Genomic DNA, 18,750 nt, shown 5'->3' on the forward strand with positions numbered 1-18,750 from the left:
ACTGTGAGATAGCATACCTCAGGGACACTATGAGACAGAAAGAGATGCTGGGGGCTTTTGGAGATTCCAAAAGAATCATGTTCTGCAGAAATGTGTGCCTCCAGTTTTTATGGGAACTGTAAAATTGCTGCAAAAAGACTAAAATTTCTTTTTAATTAAGAGCACAATATAAAATATACAATGCACTCCAAATGCAGATGAGAAAACGAATTCCAAAAAGGAATGTAGGTCGCAAAGATGAAACAGAAAAAAATCTTGAGTGATTTATCCAAGTCACCAGAAGATCCTTGAGGTGAAATAATAGGCATTACTGTGCAGTTTTAGAATATGTCATTAGTTATGACACAAAGGCAAATCTACTGTGGCTTCAGCTCCTCACTGGGCAGCCAGAAATACATTTTTCATGGCATATCATGAATTGGCTCAGACAAGCATCCTGAAGTAACAGAGTCTATTGATACTGATAGAAAAAAAATTATTTCCATTAACTTATCAGTTTCTGTTCAGTGTACCTAGTCAAGTAATTCAGTTTATCTCAAAAACCTGTAGATTCCCTTAAGCGAATGGACTGTACCCCTTTAGAACAATAATACAAAAGTGATCATATTAAACCAAACTTTCTTCCTTTGATGCCTCCAAATCATGGGTCCAAGTCTACAAGTGTGAGTGAAATCAATAATTCAGGTTAAACTATTGTTATCTGAAATGTATTTTATCTTCATTAAGTCAATTACACTTGGAGAAAAGGTAACTCACTTAGGTTCTTCAGTGTTTGGAGTTTGTTTTTTTTGTTTGTTTGTTTTGTTTTTGCCACTAAGCAAAACACAGAAGAAAGGCATTTTCTCTGCAATTATTTTCATTCATATCAACAGTCTCAGGCTTATCTGCATGTTCTTTGGAGGAACCAGATATTTCGATGGTGTGTTTTCTTTACTGACGTGGAATAAAGCTGGGTATGGTAGGATCCTGCCATTCAGGCAGACCCAGAAAACAATTTTATAGCTTGTAGCTGAGAAAACTCCAAATTCCTGCTTATTTCCCTTGTAAAGGTGCAATTGAACCATCTGTGTCCACTTCTCCAGCAGTGGTCTGTGTGGTATCAGGTGGCTGCTTATATTTAGCAGGCATTTACAAGCCTTCACACCCCACGTGCAGCACTTTTTTTTTTATACTTTAAGTTCTAGGGTACATGTGCACAACGTGCAGGTTTGTTACATATCTATACATGTGCCATGTTGGTGTGCTGCACCCATTAACTCGTTATTTACATTAGGTATATCTCCTAATGCTATCCCTCCCCCTAGTTCAACCATTGTGGAAAACAGTGTGGCGATTCCTCAAGGATCTAGAACTAGAAATACCATTTGACCCAGCCATCCCACTACTGGGGATATACCCAAAGGATTATAAGTCATGCTGCTATAAAGACACATGCACACGTATGTTTATTGTGGCACTATTCACAATAGCAAAGACTTGGAATCAACTCAAATGTCCATCAGTGACAGACTGGATTAAGAAAATGTGGCACATACACACCGTGGAATACTATGCAGCCATAAAAAAGGATGAGTTCGTGTCCTTTGTAGGGACATGGATGCAGCTGGAAACCATCATTCTCAGCAAACTATCGCAAGGACAGAAAACCAAAAACGTGCAGCACTTTAAATGCACCAAGTCGTTTTGATCTCAAGGCAGCCCAGTGAGGTAGGACTAAAAAAAATAGTTTGCTCATAGTTTCAACTGCTGGGCAGTGGCAAAGCCCCTGCTTTAATTATGGCTGTTGCACTGTAAACCCCACACTCTGACCCACTCCCTCATTCTTCCTCCACAATCCCATTCAGTCACTTGTTTTTCTCCACCGTAGTTCAGTAGGACAGAGAGAGATGCCATGAAAATCAACAGATGGGTTGAAATCCAACCATTAGTTATGATCGCAGGGAATAAAATAAAATGCAGGGTAGCCACAGGAATTCTTAAAACTTCTGGAAGTATTGCTGATCTTCTGTAGCAAGAAGAGCATTTAGAGTTTGTTATCTGTGGAGTGAAACTGACTCTATATATTTGGGGTCAGGCTTTCTCAAAATCAGTCTTGTTTTTAACTCCCCAATTCCCCAATTTCTAGGAGCCTTGGTGAGTATTTAATCCTGAGATCGTCAACGAGCTTTGGTAATGGGCTCTACTGGCTGTAGTTATATGAACTGTTTAGCCATTGCCCTTATTAAAAGGGGTTTAATCTGAAGGCTTTTAGGGTGGAGACTTGCAGTATGTATTTTGCCACAGGACTCACTACTTCCTGTGCTGTATCCCAGTTCAGTCAGACTTTTATGTCACCTGTCTTGCCTTTTAGGCATTCGATGTTGAAGCCCTGGATCTGTCTGAGATATAACCAGCCTTTTCCAGAAGTGGCTTTTCATTTTACAAAAGCCTTAGCATTTGGGGCAGAGAGGGATATATCATTGAAAGCCACCAAGAAGGGGTGTGACAAAAGAGGCTGGTGGTTTTGGTGGCCATTAAGCTTCAGGGAGGGAACAAAGTGGCACTCGAAAAGCCCTCCCATGAAGCTACTGAGAGATACAGTCTTTTGAACAAAAGACCAGTTTTGTGCAGTGCCTTGGTTTACAGATGAGGAAACTGAGCTACTGAGAAGCAATCACTTCTTCAAGGTCCTGTGGACAATGAGGACTAGAGCCCAGGACCACTAAGTCCCAATTCTGTGTATTCCCATGATAGACACTGCCTCTGAAATAGGTATACCACTGTCATGTCATTTTTACATGATAAAATCAGATTTAAATAGTTTTCAATGACACTCCAGTGATCATGTTAGTATATGTCCTGCTTCTAAGCAATCAGCATTTTAAAAAATGTACTTTGGCCTAGAGCTGATAAGGATTTTACTTTTCAGTATGTGAAGTAACTGTACTCCTATAGGTACTGTATAGCAGTAAGTCCAGAATCATCTTTAGCCCAAGCACAGGGGGAATTTATCAGGATTACAGGGTGTGGATCCTCCAGGGAAATTATGGTTTGGGATCATTAAGATGCAGAGATGCCCGTTAGACCAGTGTATCACATTGCTCAGCTGTAACCTTTTAAGTCTCTGTTTCCAATTGATAGTAACATGAATAGTGCAAGGAAAATGGATCTGAGTATTTTCTTGAACCCAAACACCACTGTACTTTTTTTTTTTTTTTTGTGATGTGAAATGTAGTCAAATCTTTGGTATTATTCCTCCATGATATTTATGTTATGTCCCCTTTTTCTTATCCGAAGATACAACCTTGTATTTTCAGTGAGGTTCTTTCTTTTCTTGAGACCTGATACCTGCCAAGAAGTCATAGAAAAAAAGAAGGGTTGTGAGAGAGGATACATGGTACAGCCTCTCCCTTGAGCCGTGATCTCAGACCGTGGCACCTACCCAGAGGAGAGTTCTTTTGTTTCTAAAGCCTTCCTTGGGGAGGCTGTTCTAGGTCTTGCCTCTGAACTGACAGGGTCAGAGTCGCGGCTCTTGCATCCAGCCTAAATGTATCATGCAATCATGCATTCCTTTATGTCAAGGTGTTCCTGTTGGGAGCACAGAGGAAGCTAAGACAGCCAGCTGCCCCCTCCACCCAGGTACTACAATAGTGGTCAGCGAAACAGTTGTTTCTCTATGTACAACCATTCTGATTGTGTTTACGTGTGTGTACGTGGGCGCACGAGTGTATTTGTTTATAGTTTATTGGGAAGGCAACTGTCTGGCATCAGTTACTGGTGATCCACAGCTTGTCTGAAGAAAATAAGAATATTAAAAACAATGCAAGCGATTCTTTTCTGTCTCCAGATTTTCAGACCAGCTCATTTCTGTTTGTCGATGGCCATCAGGTCAGTGTCACATCCCTAAAGCCTCTGTCTTCCCCGCTGCTGTGTGCTGAGCTGGATGTGCCAACAGTGATGAACAGAGAGTTCCCAGGGTCAATCCATTGTGTTCCCACTAACGAACTTTTGCTATACCTTAAGTGATAGTAATGGCCTTTGAAATTTGGGCAGTTGTATAATGACTCTCTATAAAGTACATTGATTTTTTTCTTTCATTCTTTCTTTTTATTTCATTTTTACCCATCTGAAGAACTCTTTCAAGGTCTTCTCAGTTTTGCTGCTAAAAATCGTGGTTGCTGTTGCCTTCAGGTCCCCTTTTACTTGCATATCCACACTTTACACTTCCGTTTCCATATCTCTACATTGCAAATGAGGATGATTGTGTTTTCCCATCCAATAGGTACTATTACTATTTATCTGTCTCACAGTCAAGTTTTATTAATTACTTAAATAGTGGTACTAAAAACAATTAGTGTTTGGGAGCAGAGAGTGTTACATACATGCTAAGAACAAAAATCGTGAGACACAGACAGAGGTTGAATGCTAAATAAAGAAAGCAAGTTTCGCCAGTCGTGCTGGCTCATGCCTGTAATCCCAGCACTTTGGGAGGCCAAGGTGGGCAGATCACGAGGTCAGGAGTTTGAGACCAGCCTAGCCAATGTGGTGAAACCCTGTCTCTACTAAAAATACAAAAATTAGCTGGGTGTAGTGGCACACGCCTGTAGTCCCTCCCACTCAGGAGGCTGAGGCAGAAGAATCGCCCAAACCCGGGAGGCAGAGGTTGCAGTGGGCTAAGATTGCGGCACTGCCCTCCAGCCTGTACAACAAGAGTGAAACTCTGTCTCAAAATAAAATAAATAAAAATAAAGCAAGTTTCATCTTTTTTTTTTTTTTTTTTGAGACTGGGTTTTTTTGAGATTTTGTTGCCCAAGCATTCAGCTGGGCGATCTCGGCTCACTGCAATCTTTGCCTCCCAGGTTCAAGTGATTCTTGTGCATCAGCCTCCCGGGTAGCTGGGACTACAGGCATGCACACTTGGCTAATTTTTGTATTTTTAGTAAAGATGGAGTTTTGCCATGCTGGCCAGGCTGAAGTTTCACCTTTTAATTTGAGCAGTGAGTGGGTTCCCACAATGGCCTCTGCCAAATGGCGTGTGTGCTCAGGAGTATGAAATGTGCACTCCTGATCCTGCCCTGCTGGATCTTGCCCTCTTGCATGTCATTCCGAACATGTCCTTTCTTTTCTCTGCTCTCCATTTGTGGGCACTGATCAGTTGAAAACACCCTATACATAAGCTTTACCCATTTAACTAAAAAAGGCAAGGAGAGTTGAAACTGCAGTGGGCTATACCTTGGCCTGTTTCTTTGCCCCCTTTAAATAGGATTAATACTACTGTATAAGATGATGCGTGCTCATGAAGCCTCAGAGGAGGCTTTACTAGCGAGATCTAACTTCACCATTAGATTAATACAAGGTTATGGCAGGCCCAGGTACCTCTGTGACTCCTATTTAGGCCCTAGACATCAGAACTGTGACCTGGGCTCTCCCTTGCTTACAGAGCCTTAAGTCCAATAGCTAGCTGCCCACATCAGAATACATAAATCTTTGAAATGGAAGTGTTGAGAAATGCTCTGTATCACACCAATCACTAGAGAATAGAATCTGCAGTCATCATCCCATTTGGCAAAATAATTGCAAGCACTTATTAAGCTCCTACTATATGTGGCATTGTGCTAGGTGATGGAATGAAAACAATGTAAGAACAATATGCTGGTGTGGTTATTTCAGTATCTTCTTGTGCTTGCTGGTGAAAAACGTGTCGTGTAATTGACAAGTCTAGAGCACAAACGATAAGATGAATACTGAGTAATATATGATAACCGTCACAAAGAAGGCATTGAGGACTGATGGGAGTTCAGAAAATGGAGCAGGTATTGAGGGATGCCCGGTAAAAGGTCAGAAAGGTGACAAAGTTTGAACTAGGCTTCAATCAAAGAGCCAAATATGGACCGAAAGAAGAAGGTGGATAAGAAGGAAAAGTGGTAGTGGAAGGAAAAGAGAAGAAGGTAGAAGGAATGCATAGAGCTTTAGAGAACAACATGCCAGACCTTTGTTCTCTGCTTGGTGAGAACAGAAGACTTTTTTTTTTTTTTTAACATCAGGAAGTAGCGAAAGATAGTTTGAAATGCAGAAAAGGGTCAGCTTTTGAAGAGCGTTGAATTTGGGTTTTATTCTACTGGGTCTGCCTTGAATTCCATCAAAAAGGGCATAGATATTTAAGTACCAGAAGTTCCTTTATTGCAGTCAGTTTGGAAGGCAGTTCTTGTACATCAGCTTCCTCCATGAGCTGGGAAAAGGTCTCTGTGGTGTTTGAACTATTCAAAAGAGCTGCTCTGAACAGATGCCAGAATGGGCTAAGTAGTGTGCTTCTTCCCCAGCACTGAGACCAGAAAGCCCAGAAGATATGGAAATCCACGAGTTCAGAGGATAGGCAAGTTGCAAGTGGCCTTTTAAAAGCCTTCTCTTCCGTGTTATTTCTCTTCCGCTAAATACATCACTGACTCTGTTAGCCCCAGTGCCGAGAATTTCAACTTGTTTTCACAAATGACAACAAAAAACTCCATCAGAAATGATAGTTTCTTTAGCTCATCAAATCTCTATTCACTGCAGAAACGTTGTTGTCCTTGTGGTTTGTGATCTATGATTACTTTTGTAAAGACAATGAAAGGGCAAAATATATAGGTGGAAACTTAAATTGACTTTATATCGCTAAGATTTACTGTCTTCAAAAATAGCATGCTAGATTAATGCATTTCTGATTTCAAGGTGCTTTGTTTTAAAAAAAACTGGTCTTTGCACATAGTAATTCTATCAGACAGTGGTCTGTGGAAGAAAACGTCGTATGTGATTTACTTCTGGGGGCTTTGAAAAATAAAAATACTGTTTTTTACTAATGATCTAAGATATATAAAACATGGTTATAATATGCAAAGACATCTTTCAGTTATGGACTTTTTCTCCTTCCATGTGTTTGTTGTAGGATCTAAGAGAGGAATGTGTGAAGTTGAAAACAAGAGTGTTTGATTTGGAACAGCAGAATCGGACACTAAGCATACTATTCCAACAGCGAGTCAGACCCACTTCTGATCTGCTCCTCCAGGTATGTGTTTATCTGGAAAACAATCTTTGCTACTGAAATGCTATTGACAGGAAGTTACTTAAGTTCGGAAGTTAGCAACATCTTCATGAGCAAGACATATTGCATCAGAATCCCCGTTCTTTCCTCTCTCAAGATATGTCATTAAATTTGAATGTGTCTTAAGTTCTTGACTTTCTAAAGCTACATGCAGATAAGGAAATGCACTAACAAACAATAAACAGGCAAAAGAGACAATCAGAAGATGTCCTGTAGTAAACTAAATGGAACCATGGAAAGAAGTTAGGAAATAATTGATTGTTTTAGGAACCAACCTTTGTAGTCTTGCATATGTGATAAGCAAGGAAGAATTTTATGTAATGCCAAAGCACATTTTTTAAAATTTCAAACTCTTTATAATCGGAAATACATGTGGAGTTTGTTTTTCTTTCATATCTCTCTATGCAGAGTTCCTTATAACAGAACACCTCCTGTTTCTATCTCAGTATTTTTACAGGTTGTCTTTTCCTAAGTGCTCTCATTGAACTATGTTTTTTACTTGCCTTCATAACATGGAAAGCTGTGGAAAGTCAAGCCATTTGAATCGATTTGAAGCTGGTCCTGACAAAGCACTAGAGAATATGTCCCCCTGCAGGGAAAACACATGAATGGGGAGAGGGGTCTGCAGGGCTGGCCTTTGCTGTTTCCGATGTTTGTGATCCTATTAATGTTTATATTTGCTCAAACAAGCTCCCATGAGCTTTGCCCCAAGCCCTTCTGAGGCTAAGCTGTCAAAGGCTGCATGGAGGTTTCACAGGGGCAGTGTGCAACGTACAAAGGTCAGCCCACTGCTGCATGGTCTAAGTGGCTGAGAGGAAGGTCATTCTCCAGCCTCTGGTCATCTGGACGATACTGTCCAGCACTATAACCACTAGCCATGCAGGGCTATTTAAATTTTAAATTTAAAAATTTAAATTAAATTAAAATTAAGTTCCTATGTCCAACGAGCCACACTTCTAGGCATCGAAAGCCACATGTGGCCAGGGAACTACCTTAGTACACCGTGCGCATGGAGAACATTTCCCTCATTGTGGAAAGCTCTGCTGAATGGTATTTTTCCAAATGATCCAGACTATGTTGCTAATTTACTCTCTGAATTTTGGCATAAAAGTCTTAGGACTCCTCAGAGAAATAATGGGAAATTGTAATCCATTTCAGAGAAAGAAAGATGTTTGGTAAGCTGAACATCAAAATGTAATTTGCCCCCCAAATTAAAGTAAAACAGCTCTCTGAATTATAAAATAAATCTCATCTCCTAAATTAATTTCCTCTCTGCCTTATATGTTTGAACATAATTCATAATTTATGACTCAAAAATTGTGTGGGGCGGGAAGGAAGTCATCTGTCTCTATTCTGTTTTCTGTTCCTGACCACCATAAATATTTGTCATAGGGGATCTTGCATTTATAAAAAGTTGTGTTTCTTTCACAATCTCATCATCAAGATTCAATATTAGAACTACTTTTTTTTTTTTTTTTTTTTTTGAGATGGAGTCTCGCTCTGTCTCCCAGGCTGGAGTGCAGTGGCACGATCTTGGCTCACTGCAACGTCTGCTCCTGGGTTCACGCCATTTTCCTGCCTTAGCCTCCCGAGTAGCTGGGACTACAGGCACCTGCCACCACGCCCAGCTAATTTTTGGGGAGGTTTTCTTTGTATTTTTAGTAGAGAAGGGGTTTCACCATGTTAGCCAGGATGGTCTCTATCACCTGACCTTGTGATTCACCCATCTCAGCCTCCCAAAGTGCTGGGATTACGTGCATGAGTCACTGCACCCGGCCCTCTAGAATTACTTTTAAAAGCTGTTGCGTGTTCCTGATTTTTTCTGTTCTGCATGTTGTAACTTGAGGCTTTTCTGAAGTAGTGTTTAAGACTCTGCAGTCCCTGTTTATGAATTGTGATCATTTATTTGCACGGTAAACACATGTGCTATGGATATATAAGCATTTTCATTGGCTGTCACAAATTTCTTAAATTCATACCCAAAGATCAGGGGATGATATATATGCTAACAATAAAAATGAGTGTTTATTCATTTGGTGTTTTCAGCCAACACACTACTTATTTCTCCCAAATAGTACTGCCTTCCAGGAGCCATTCTAATTTAAATATTATTTATAAAAGATGGACTGTTCATAGTTCTGTGAAGAATAATGATATAAAGTGTGATACCTGCCCTCTTAACATCTTGGAGCTCATAATCCAAGACAGAGGACCTGACTGGCTTTTCAGATGGTGTGTTAATTATTTCACTCATGGTTTTTCATTTTCTGTTAGTACTTTAGGGTTCAATTGAGAAACAAAATATATACAACGGAGCTAAAATACAATCATTCCAAACTTGCTTTACATCTATGGATACTCAGTCATTATGTGTTGAGTGGAATAATGAACAAATAATAATTCATTGTTCTGGAGAGTTATTTCACATAAACCTAAGAGAGGTCTATGCTCCCACCTCTTCTTTTGAAGCTTTCCTGTCTTACATGAATGTCGAGGCACTATGCAGTTATGTGTTTCAGCCCAGTATGTCTGAGGATGTGGTGGGTGGGGGCAGCAAATCCACCAGTGTGCCCCTGGTCCCAAATATTATAGACCCTATAGCTGCTGCCCATGGTCTGTGGATTCATTATAGCAGATTTCTAAGCAGTTTTTTGCACTTCTTAGAAGGCTGCATTAGTTATTATTTGTTGAATACAGCCTAATGATTCTCTACATTCCAAAGTTGCTACCTGAAGAGAAATACAGAAAGAAGAGTTAGGAACACATTGTGATTTAGGTAGACAAATTATAAATAGTATAAAGGAAAATGACATATAAGAAACAGACAATTCTTTGTCCCTTAAAATACAGAATAAGAGGTTACATGGATATCATTTAGCAAATTCTTATGTGGGAGAAACGGAAAGGGAGCACTCTGAGGAAAGAGAGCGCTCTGTTGACAGATTCTGGTAAACTTACAAAGGGAGCCAGGTCCCTGAGGGAAATAAGAAAGGCCTAAGCTGAAATTAAAATTTTAAGAATGACAACAAACTTCTCTTTGATTTCGGTTTCTAGAATGGTATCTCTGGGACTATGAGTGGCAATAAATCAGATTAAGAAGACCCCCCTCCATATTAAAATCAACATTGGAAATAAATTTCAAGGAATCGAGATGGCAGGATAGCAAACAAAATCCAAAAGTAATGTTCTTACAGAGACTGGAATCTCTTAACTAAGCTCATTTGAACCTGCTTGTCCAGATTCACTGATGCTCACCATTCTCTCTTTTAAATCACACTGAACAATACCCTCAACTTAATGAATGCTGGCAACTGGTAAAGAGCTCTCTACCATGTGCACTTATTTCTCTTACCAGTGGAGCTGAATACTTCCCAAGAATGAGTTATTTTTGTAACTCAGTAGGTCTACTAAAGTAGTATTTGTGATCAAATTAAATATAGGTGTCTAACTATAAAAATAAATTGTGGGAGAACAGAAATTGTATTAAATGTGGAACAGTTCTGCTGCAACCTGCTCAAGTGGTTTTAAGTTCATGTACCATTGTTTAGAAAAACAAAAGCTAGGAATCATAGGCAATGTATAAAGTGTGTGTTGCCAAATTTTTTTAAAAAGATAATGGAAGATTTGAACAAAAAGATCTCTAAGCAAAGAAGCAGCCTTGGCCATACCGAAAATGTCATATACCAAATATATAGTAGTGCTTACCATGTATCAGACTCTATTCTACAACCTTTACAGCACTCACCAATTTCATCTGTATCACAGTCCCATGGGTAGGACCTATCATTGCACCCGTTTTACAAATGGGGATACTTTGGCATAGACAGGCTAAGTCCTATAGCAGGTATTTGACAGACCAAGGATTTCAACCTGAAAATCCGGTGAAATTAAGTTCCCCCTTTCACCTCCAATTGGTGCTCCCTCTGCGTGGAACATGAATGAGTAAGAGGACAAATTTTCTGATTCCCTACTGTAGGTGACATTTGAATTAACTGGTCCACCTGGGATTGAGTCAGATCAGAGGGCTTCTGCAGTACAGTCCTAACAAGGAGCCTAACGTCTTTACACGTTTCTGAAATGTGGCATCTAAGATTTTCCCCTCCCTCTGTGTTCTTTTACTTGTTTTGGATGCCTGTGTAATCATTATCCTGACAGGACATGATTCTCGTATTTTTAGCCTAAGACAATGTTTTCTTTTCTTTTTCATCTGATATTTCAAAAAGTCCTACTACTGATATCCTTAGGCCAAGTTAGGAAGAAAAGAATTTTATAGGATAGATTATTCACATCAACAGTGGAGGATCTGACAGCTTAGAACCAAGGCGCAAAAATTTGCTGTTACTTCTTAGAATGCGAACTTTTTGTTTTTGCTAGTGTTTTATACTATTATTTCCAATAAGATGAGAGGGCTTTTACATTCTACTTGTTCCTCTTTTCTTTTTCTCTCTCTTAATTTTCAGTGTAAATATATCCATGAGTCTGATCTGGCAAGACACTGCACACTTTCCTCTCCACCTGGCCATAAGCCAAGCATCCCACTGTGAGATCCAGCCAAGGGCCACCCCAGCAAGGTGCCAGCCGGGGCCTCGGCAGTCCTCACTGAACTTTCCCCATACTGGAGTTCATGTAGTGTCAGTGGTCTATGCCACAGTTAAGGGTCTTGTGTGGAATTGTAGAATCCTAGCCTCCATGAGTGGGGGTCATCCAGTGCAACCCACGTAATTAGAGATTTCTTGATAACTTTTAATTTTAAATCGGTAGCAATCTCTTTGAGGATAAGAGCTCTTACTTTTTATCCCTTACTATCCCTGTTTATAATACATATTCCGTGCATACTTGTTGATGGCTTTGCACTTAATTGCATACATTTTTTTCTAAAACTCAGTTTGTTGGGGAGGAGATTCCAACCCTGATAAGATTCTAATCTTCATGGCGAGAAGACCTTCTGTCCACTTATGTATACTTATGTATATTTTTGTATCAAAGCCCTAGGTGCCCGATTTATATTTTTCCAATTTTTTATTTGTGAGAAGCAGAGATTTGTAGACATTTTCACTCTTTGCCACCTTAGAACTTGTCATTGTATAATGAACACAGCTATACAGCACTACCTGGAACTGAACAATCACATAAACAACCAACACGGAAGTATTTGGTCATTTGGAGAACTTAGAAAATGTTAGTGACATTATACACTTCTTTTTATTTTTTTAATTTTGACAGAGTCTCGCTCTGTCACCCAGCCTTCAGTGAAGTGGTGCGATTTCTGTTCACTGCAAGCTCCGCCTCCCAGGTTCACACCATTCTCCTGCCTCAGCCTCCTGAGGAGCTAGGATTACAGGTGCCTGCCACCACACCTGGCTAATTTTTCATATTTTTAGTAGAGACGGAATTTCACCATGTTAGCCAGGATGGTCTCGATCTCCTGACCTTTTGATCTGCCAGTCTTGGCCTCCCAAAGTGCTAGGGTAACAGTCGTGAGCCGCTGTGCCCGGCTATTATACAGTTTTAAATGTATGTATTTTGCTTTTTCTTTTTTTTTTTTTTTTTTTGAGGCGGAGTCTCCCTCTGTCGCCCAGGCTGGAGTGCAGTGGCCGGATCTCAGCTCACTGCAAGCTCCGCCTCCCGGGTTTACGCCATTCTCCTGCCTCAGCCTCCCGAGTAGCTGGGACTACAGGCGCCCGCCACCTCGCCCGGCTAGTTTTTGTATTTTTAGTAGAGACGGGGTTTCACTGTATTAGCCAGGAGGGTCTCGATCTCCTGACCTCGTGATCCGCCCGTCTCGGCCTCCCAAAGTGCTGGGATTACAGGCTTGAGCCACCGCGCCCGGCCGTATTTTGCTTTTTCAAAACATCTGCCTTTGGGGTGCTTTCACATATATGTAGTTGAAGTGGGACAAAAAGATGAAAAGAAAAAAGGCTAGTTAAGCAGGCAGCCAGCGGTGAGAGCATTAAGGAAGGGGTAAGTGAGTGAGTAAAGAAGAGGGTAGAGAATGGAACTGTGGTTCTTGAGTTTTTGTGATGCAAGCTTTTCATTCTGATCAATTGTGGCCTCTCTTGAGACACAAACTAAGAAGGAGTTGGGAGAAGAGGCAAGAACATCCACACAAGTTTGAAGCATCTACCTGGCTTCCCACGCTGTTCATCTTAGGAGTTTCTGGAATGAATGAACTCTGCCCCTCGGCTGTTTGTGTGGACCAGCCATGGAGGCGCCTCCAGTCCTGCCCTACAAACCCAATATCTAATTTAGAAAGACCCACAGGGCGACAGGAGGAGCAGCCAGTGATGCTTCAGAGATGCTGAGTAATGCCAGGGCTCAGATGGCAGAGTATCCACTGGTGGTGAGCCTGTCATCCTGCATAGTTACAGGACATTGGTGGTTTCATTATGGGCACCGGCCAGACATGAAAACATATGGAGAATGTGCAGCAGGGATTCTGTCTCATGCACTAAGCACTGGAAAGGATATTAACCTGTCAGACCTGCAGAAAGTGGCCCCTTTGAGAGGTACGGGATGCTTTGAAAAATCACACAGTTCCTGCAGGGCAGGGCTTTCGATGATGAGATGTAACACGTGAGGTTGGTTTGGGATCAAGTAAGAGCTATACAAAAGATGAGAAAGAATCATCAGGGTTATGGCAAGATGTGATTTTTCCCTCTTCATAATATGCCCAAGACCCTCTATAGACTTGCTTCACACTTCAACAGCCTCATTTTTCTTTTTTTCCTGACACAAATTCTTTACTTCAGCCAAGCAGAAATACTTTCACTCCACAGAGCGTGACATAGGTTTTCCTTCAACTGTTCCACTTTGTATGTCATTTTTCTGTTCAAAATGCTACTCCACCCCTGCCCACCCCACCTCTGCCACTCCTCTTCATTCGATTACCAAATTGGGAGCACCCAAAGTAATGTCAGTGCTGAGGAGTCCATGCGAAATGCACTTGCTCAGGAGCCTGTGGTCTACAATTAAGCCTGAAAGTGAAATGATGTGCTGAAAGGCATGTGGGAAGCTATAGTAGCCAGGCAGAGACAGGCGTGGGGCAAGTGGAATCCTAGCTCTGCTTGCAGAGGGCCCTGGGGAAGGCCCAGCAGAGGAAGCCATGCCTCCATGTGACTCTCGGTGGACAAGAGAAAGTATAAATGCCATCCAGAAAGAGCATGCTGTGCAAAGGCATGAGAAATTCTCTTCCTCACAATCTGGTTTCCAAATTCATATGCTTTGGAGGTACTCCTGGAATAAGATCACAGCTCCCCGCCGCACTCAATCTCCTACTCACACCTTGCTCACTAAGTCCTGGTGGTGTTGATATATTACTTTGTAAGTATGCTACAATTCTTTTTGCATACCTTTGCTTTTCATTCCCAGAGCAATTGAGGGGTATATTTTTGTTGTTGTTGTTCACAAGACCGAGAGCTTACTAGTCCATGTGTCATGACTAAATGCTGTGTTCCCATTAGCTTACATTCAGCATTATCATGGAAGGTGCATGTGGTCTGTTATAAGGAAATCAAGGTATGATTCCTACTCTTTTCTTGCTTGATTTGGACTTTATTTTCTTAGGGACAAAAACCTTGTTTTGACCTTTGAATCCTCCCAGTACACAACTTGAATAAACGTGAGCCTCAATAAATGCTAAGTGAACTAAGGATTACGTGAAACCAGGCAAATGGAAATGCTTGTAACAGAGGTACAGGGAGGGGGTTTCACAAATGAAGTAGCTCCAAGGGAGGGAAGAGGAGAAGGGAGCAAGAGCAGTTCTTAGAGTGCTGGGTATTTAAGGTGATAAAGGCAGGCTTTGAAACATTATGTTTAGATGGGTCAAGACAATTAGGGGAAATTATCTCTCCTTTTAAATGAGTTTCAGGTGTTTTGTTGTTGTTTGTTATGTTTTATCTCTTCCTGTGGCCGGTGAGACTGCAGACATGGGTTCTATCTTGGAATTGTTGGCTCTGGAAGCTGTAGAGATTGTATTATATGAATGTGCCTTTGGTCAGAGGGACCGATGTTTCCATATTGTTTCATGGGTTTTTTTCTCTCCATTCCACTCCCTCTTAAATTTTAAGTAACTTAATGGAAGGCACCTAACTTTCTAGTCTTCATATCCTCCTAAAATTAGATATATGTATCAATTGTATTAATATGTATTAATTCCTTTCAAGAGCACATGGCTGACTTCTCATCATATGTGTCAATCTGTATTACTATGTGGTTGGCTCTACATAAACCATCCTCTCACCAAAACAATGAAAACTCTCATGCTCTGAGATCAGATGCCTTAAGGGGCTAAACCAGGTGAAGGAAGCAGGAAAGGAAGTTGTGTGCACTGCGGCCAGCCCCAGCCAGTTTGGCCCCATGGAAATGCTAGTTAGGTGTCGCCATAGCTTTGAAAATTTTAAGAAGCTAGAAATGCAGACTTTTGCATGTAGTCTCTCTATTTTTAAATGTTGGCTAACAGCTAGTTCAACTATTTCATGACACTGACGAAACTCAATAAGGCAACTGTGGACCAGGATTGGCCTGCAACCTGCTTTTCTTTCTCTGCCCTGAAAATGATGGCTTTTTAATGTAAAATGTGGCGCATGTACTCAGAATACCTGGGCACTATGCTGCACAATCGTATTCATGGGACAGCCAGAATATATTGCTTTATTCATTATTTCAACAAAAATACATTGAGCACTATGTCCTCGCTAGTGTACTGGCTCCTGAGGACACAGAGATAGTTTAGACACAGTTTCAGACTTAAAAAGATCATCATTTAATAAGGAGACAGATAATGTAAACAAACAGTTTTACAGTAGAGTAGTAAATGCAACAGAAACATTTACCATCCATGGTTCTCAGAGGAAAAAGTGACAAACACTATTCTGGGTGTCAGGAAAGCCTTCTAGGGTGTGGTCACAGCTAACCTTGACTTTGAAGAATAAATAGGAGTTTGTTAGGGTAACATAGTTTCCAAAAAGCAATTTGTGAATTAAGTTCAGGACTAATACTGGGATTTGTATTTACATTGATCCCAGGTCCTGGATTTAATGATAGCTGTAAGATTATAAAATTGTCTTACCCTGATTCAGCCTTGTTTGGCCTTCCCAACCTCTTGCAACAGTATCAGATTAACTCATCCAGCTCTGCAGGAAAACAAGAACCTCCAGGAGTGGTTGAAATTTCTGTCACTGTGACCTTCAACAAGACTTCTTTCTAGCTTTTTAACTGAAGAAGAATCTAGTTAAACTGAATTAAGAAGCCTAATGGAAAAGTGAAGAGCCCTCGGTGTCTAAAGTTTGTTTTAAGGATTTCAACATTGAATAGAGGTTCAAACCCTGAACATAAATCAACATTATATTGCAATAGACTAAGTGATTGAAGTGTAAATTCAGGAAATGCACCTTGTAGTATGAAACATTCAGGCGATGTATATTTTTATCATATTTCAAACACAGAAAACCTGATTATCCTGAATTTAGTAAATTTCATGCAGTAAATCTTTATCATGGTAACCTAAAAACTCCCCTAGTAAAAATTGTTATTAAGCACTACATTTTCGTTCTGAGTTTTGGATAAATAGAAGGATTTTGAAATGCAAGCGATAAGAAGTACTGAGAAAGGAATGGTGATATTTACCTGGGGATTTCATTATGCAGATTACAGCATTCATTTCTTGGCACTGGAAATCGTGGACTGTCCATTGCTATCAGCAGATGTCACACTAGGGACATCTTATTCCCGGCACGAAAAGATTAAGTAACCTAAACTCTGACGTGAAAGACCAGTGTTTCCAGAAATGAAAAGCAATTTTGGCTTTGTTCTGTCACCTGGCTTACCACGAGGGTGCACTGGTCTAAGAGCTGCCCTGAAACACTTGGGAGCAGCTTTCTGGAATTGGCCAGTGATTTGCAATCTGCCGCAGCTCTTCAGGAGACTTGGGAACAAGTCTTTAACCTATCAGCTGCAGGGAGGAAGAATATCTTTGAAGTCCTGAATCTTGGCTGCATGGGTCAAGGAAGGGAGGGGAAGGGAGGAGAGGGTAGATACCAAGGAAGCAAACAGATGCATCCAGGATCTCTTAGCAAAGCCAGAAGAGGCTGAGCCTCCTTGGGGAGAGAACTGCAGGAAGGCCACTGAAGCCCCATGCTGCCTGGGATGGCCAGACCCTAAAGGCAAGTGGGGTTAACGTTCAGTTGTGCCTGGCCTGCTGCAGCTGTTCAGAAATACACTGAGACTGGGTTCACAGTAGCCCCCAGTGTGATCAGGGGGATGAAGATAAAGATTCTCAGGGCAAGATACTCTCATATCCTAATGCTACTGGTTTATAGCTTAGAACTGGCTACACTAGAACAGTTGAGCCAGATTCAAAGGCAGAAAGACACGCCCCACTTCCATCTACTATGTCATATACAGGCACACACAAGCCCAGGTCAAGTTTTCAGAAATCCTAATGGAAACCTCTAGACAGGTGAGATGATAGTGCACCTTTGTGAAACTGGGAGACCCAGGAAATGTTGCCAAGTCTCCTGTTCATAAAGCCATCTTCATGCAATTGCTTTCTAGCAAACTTTTCTGCCTTTAAAGCAGTTTGTATGTCTTACCTGGGTCAGTTTCTGTCAATCACTGTCAGTCTAATGTCTCAAAATCAAGAAGTGAAAAAAAAAAAAAGTGCTTGACTTTTCTGAAAAATTGAAAGGCCGTTCATCTGCAAGGAGGCTCATCTGCAATGAGGGACATTGCCCTGTATGTCACAGACCCTGATGGGAAGCCGATGCCACTGTGACTCACTGGTGAGCTGAGAATAGCCACACACACATGTCGTCACTGCCTCCAGCCATACTCTGTGGTTGATCAATCTCACAAGTACCTCACAAGTAGGAAAGCAGAAGGATCAGCAGAGTCCCTGTAAAATAACATGATTTAAAGGAGCATGAGAATCTTTGCAAGACTGTCTCATTAGGAGAGGTAGCCCCCACAGTTCTATCAGCTTAACACGTACTGTACTAAGGTAGCAAAGTGTTTCTGTGAAACTGGGTTGGCTGAAGGCCAGTGTGGTCAAAGCTGACGTTTCCCAAACAGATACCTTGTAGTTACATTGATAAAGCTTTGTGATTGTTCCATACATTTTTAGCAAGCAGAAGGCATCTCACTGCATCTTTACAATAGGCCCAGGGTATTAGTGCTATTTTACAAATAGGGAGATGAACTCCTAGAGGCTGCGGCTTCTTCTTAGGGTTCTTCTCCGGTCCAAAGCGTCCTGCTTTAAATTTACCCACTGCCCAATTAGGCCCTCATTTCCAAATGTCACTTCATGACTTTTCCTAGGCCTGCGTAAGGAAAGTATATTGCAGTGGCATTCAGCAAATCGGCCAATTAAAAGACATTTAATGGTCTGTTTGGACTTGGCAATGTGCTACACTTTGGAAAAATCAAATTCAATACATTTGGGTGGTGTCCACATAATCTGAGTTACAGACAACACTGTTATGGGCATAATAGATATTTCCCTAAATAAGGACATGGATCTAATAACCTAGTAACATGATCAAATCACTTGCCCTAGAAACATGTTTATGCCAATGAGTAATATAATCATATATTATTATATCTCAACTTTCAAGATCATATAATCTACCCCCCTGCCTGGTTATTGGACACTCAGATTGATACTTGCCTTTTGCAAGGTCGCACAGTCTGTTTAGAGG

The 18,750-nt window shown here is 41.0% G+C and overlaps 1 protein-coding gene across 3 annotated transcripts in view; it reads left to right on the plus strand.

Annotated features, from left to right (window-relative positions):
- NCKAP5 (NCK associated protein 5) overlaps positions 1 to 18,750 on the plus strand; it is an 881,023-nt gene that overhangs the window by 683,121 nt on the left and 179,152 nt on the right. For all 3 annotated transcript variants that reach the window (XM_033231708.1, XM_033231709.1, XM_033231707.1), the window contains one exon: positions 6,902 to 7,021. In XM_033231708.1, coding sequence (XP_033087599.1) covers positions 6,902 to 7,021 — 120 coding nt within the window. The remainder of the gene's footprint in view (positions 1 to 6,901; positions 7,022 to 18,750) is intronic.

The sequence above is a fragment of the Trachypithecus francoisi genome, unplaced genomic scaffold (assembly GCF_009764315.1).
Source record: "Trachypithecus francoisi isolate TF-2019V2 unplaced genomic scaffold, Tfra_2.0 Lachesis_group13, whole genome shotgun sequence".
Lineage (NCBI taxonomy): Eukaryota > Metazoa > Chordata > Mammalia > Primates > Cercopithecidae > Trachypithecus > Trachypithecus francoisi.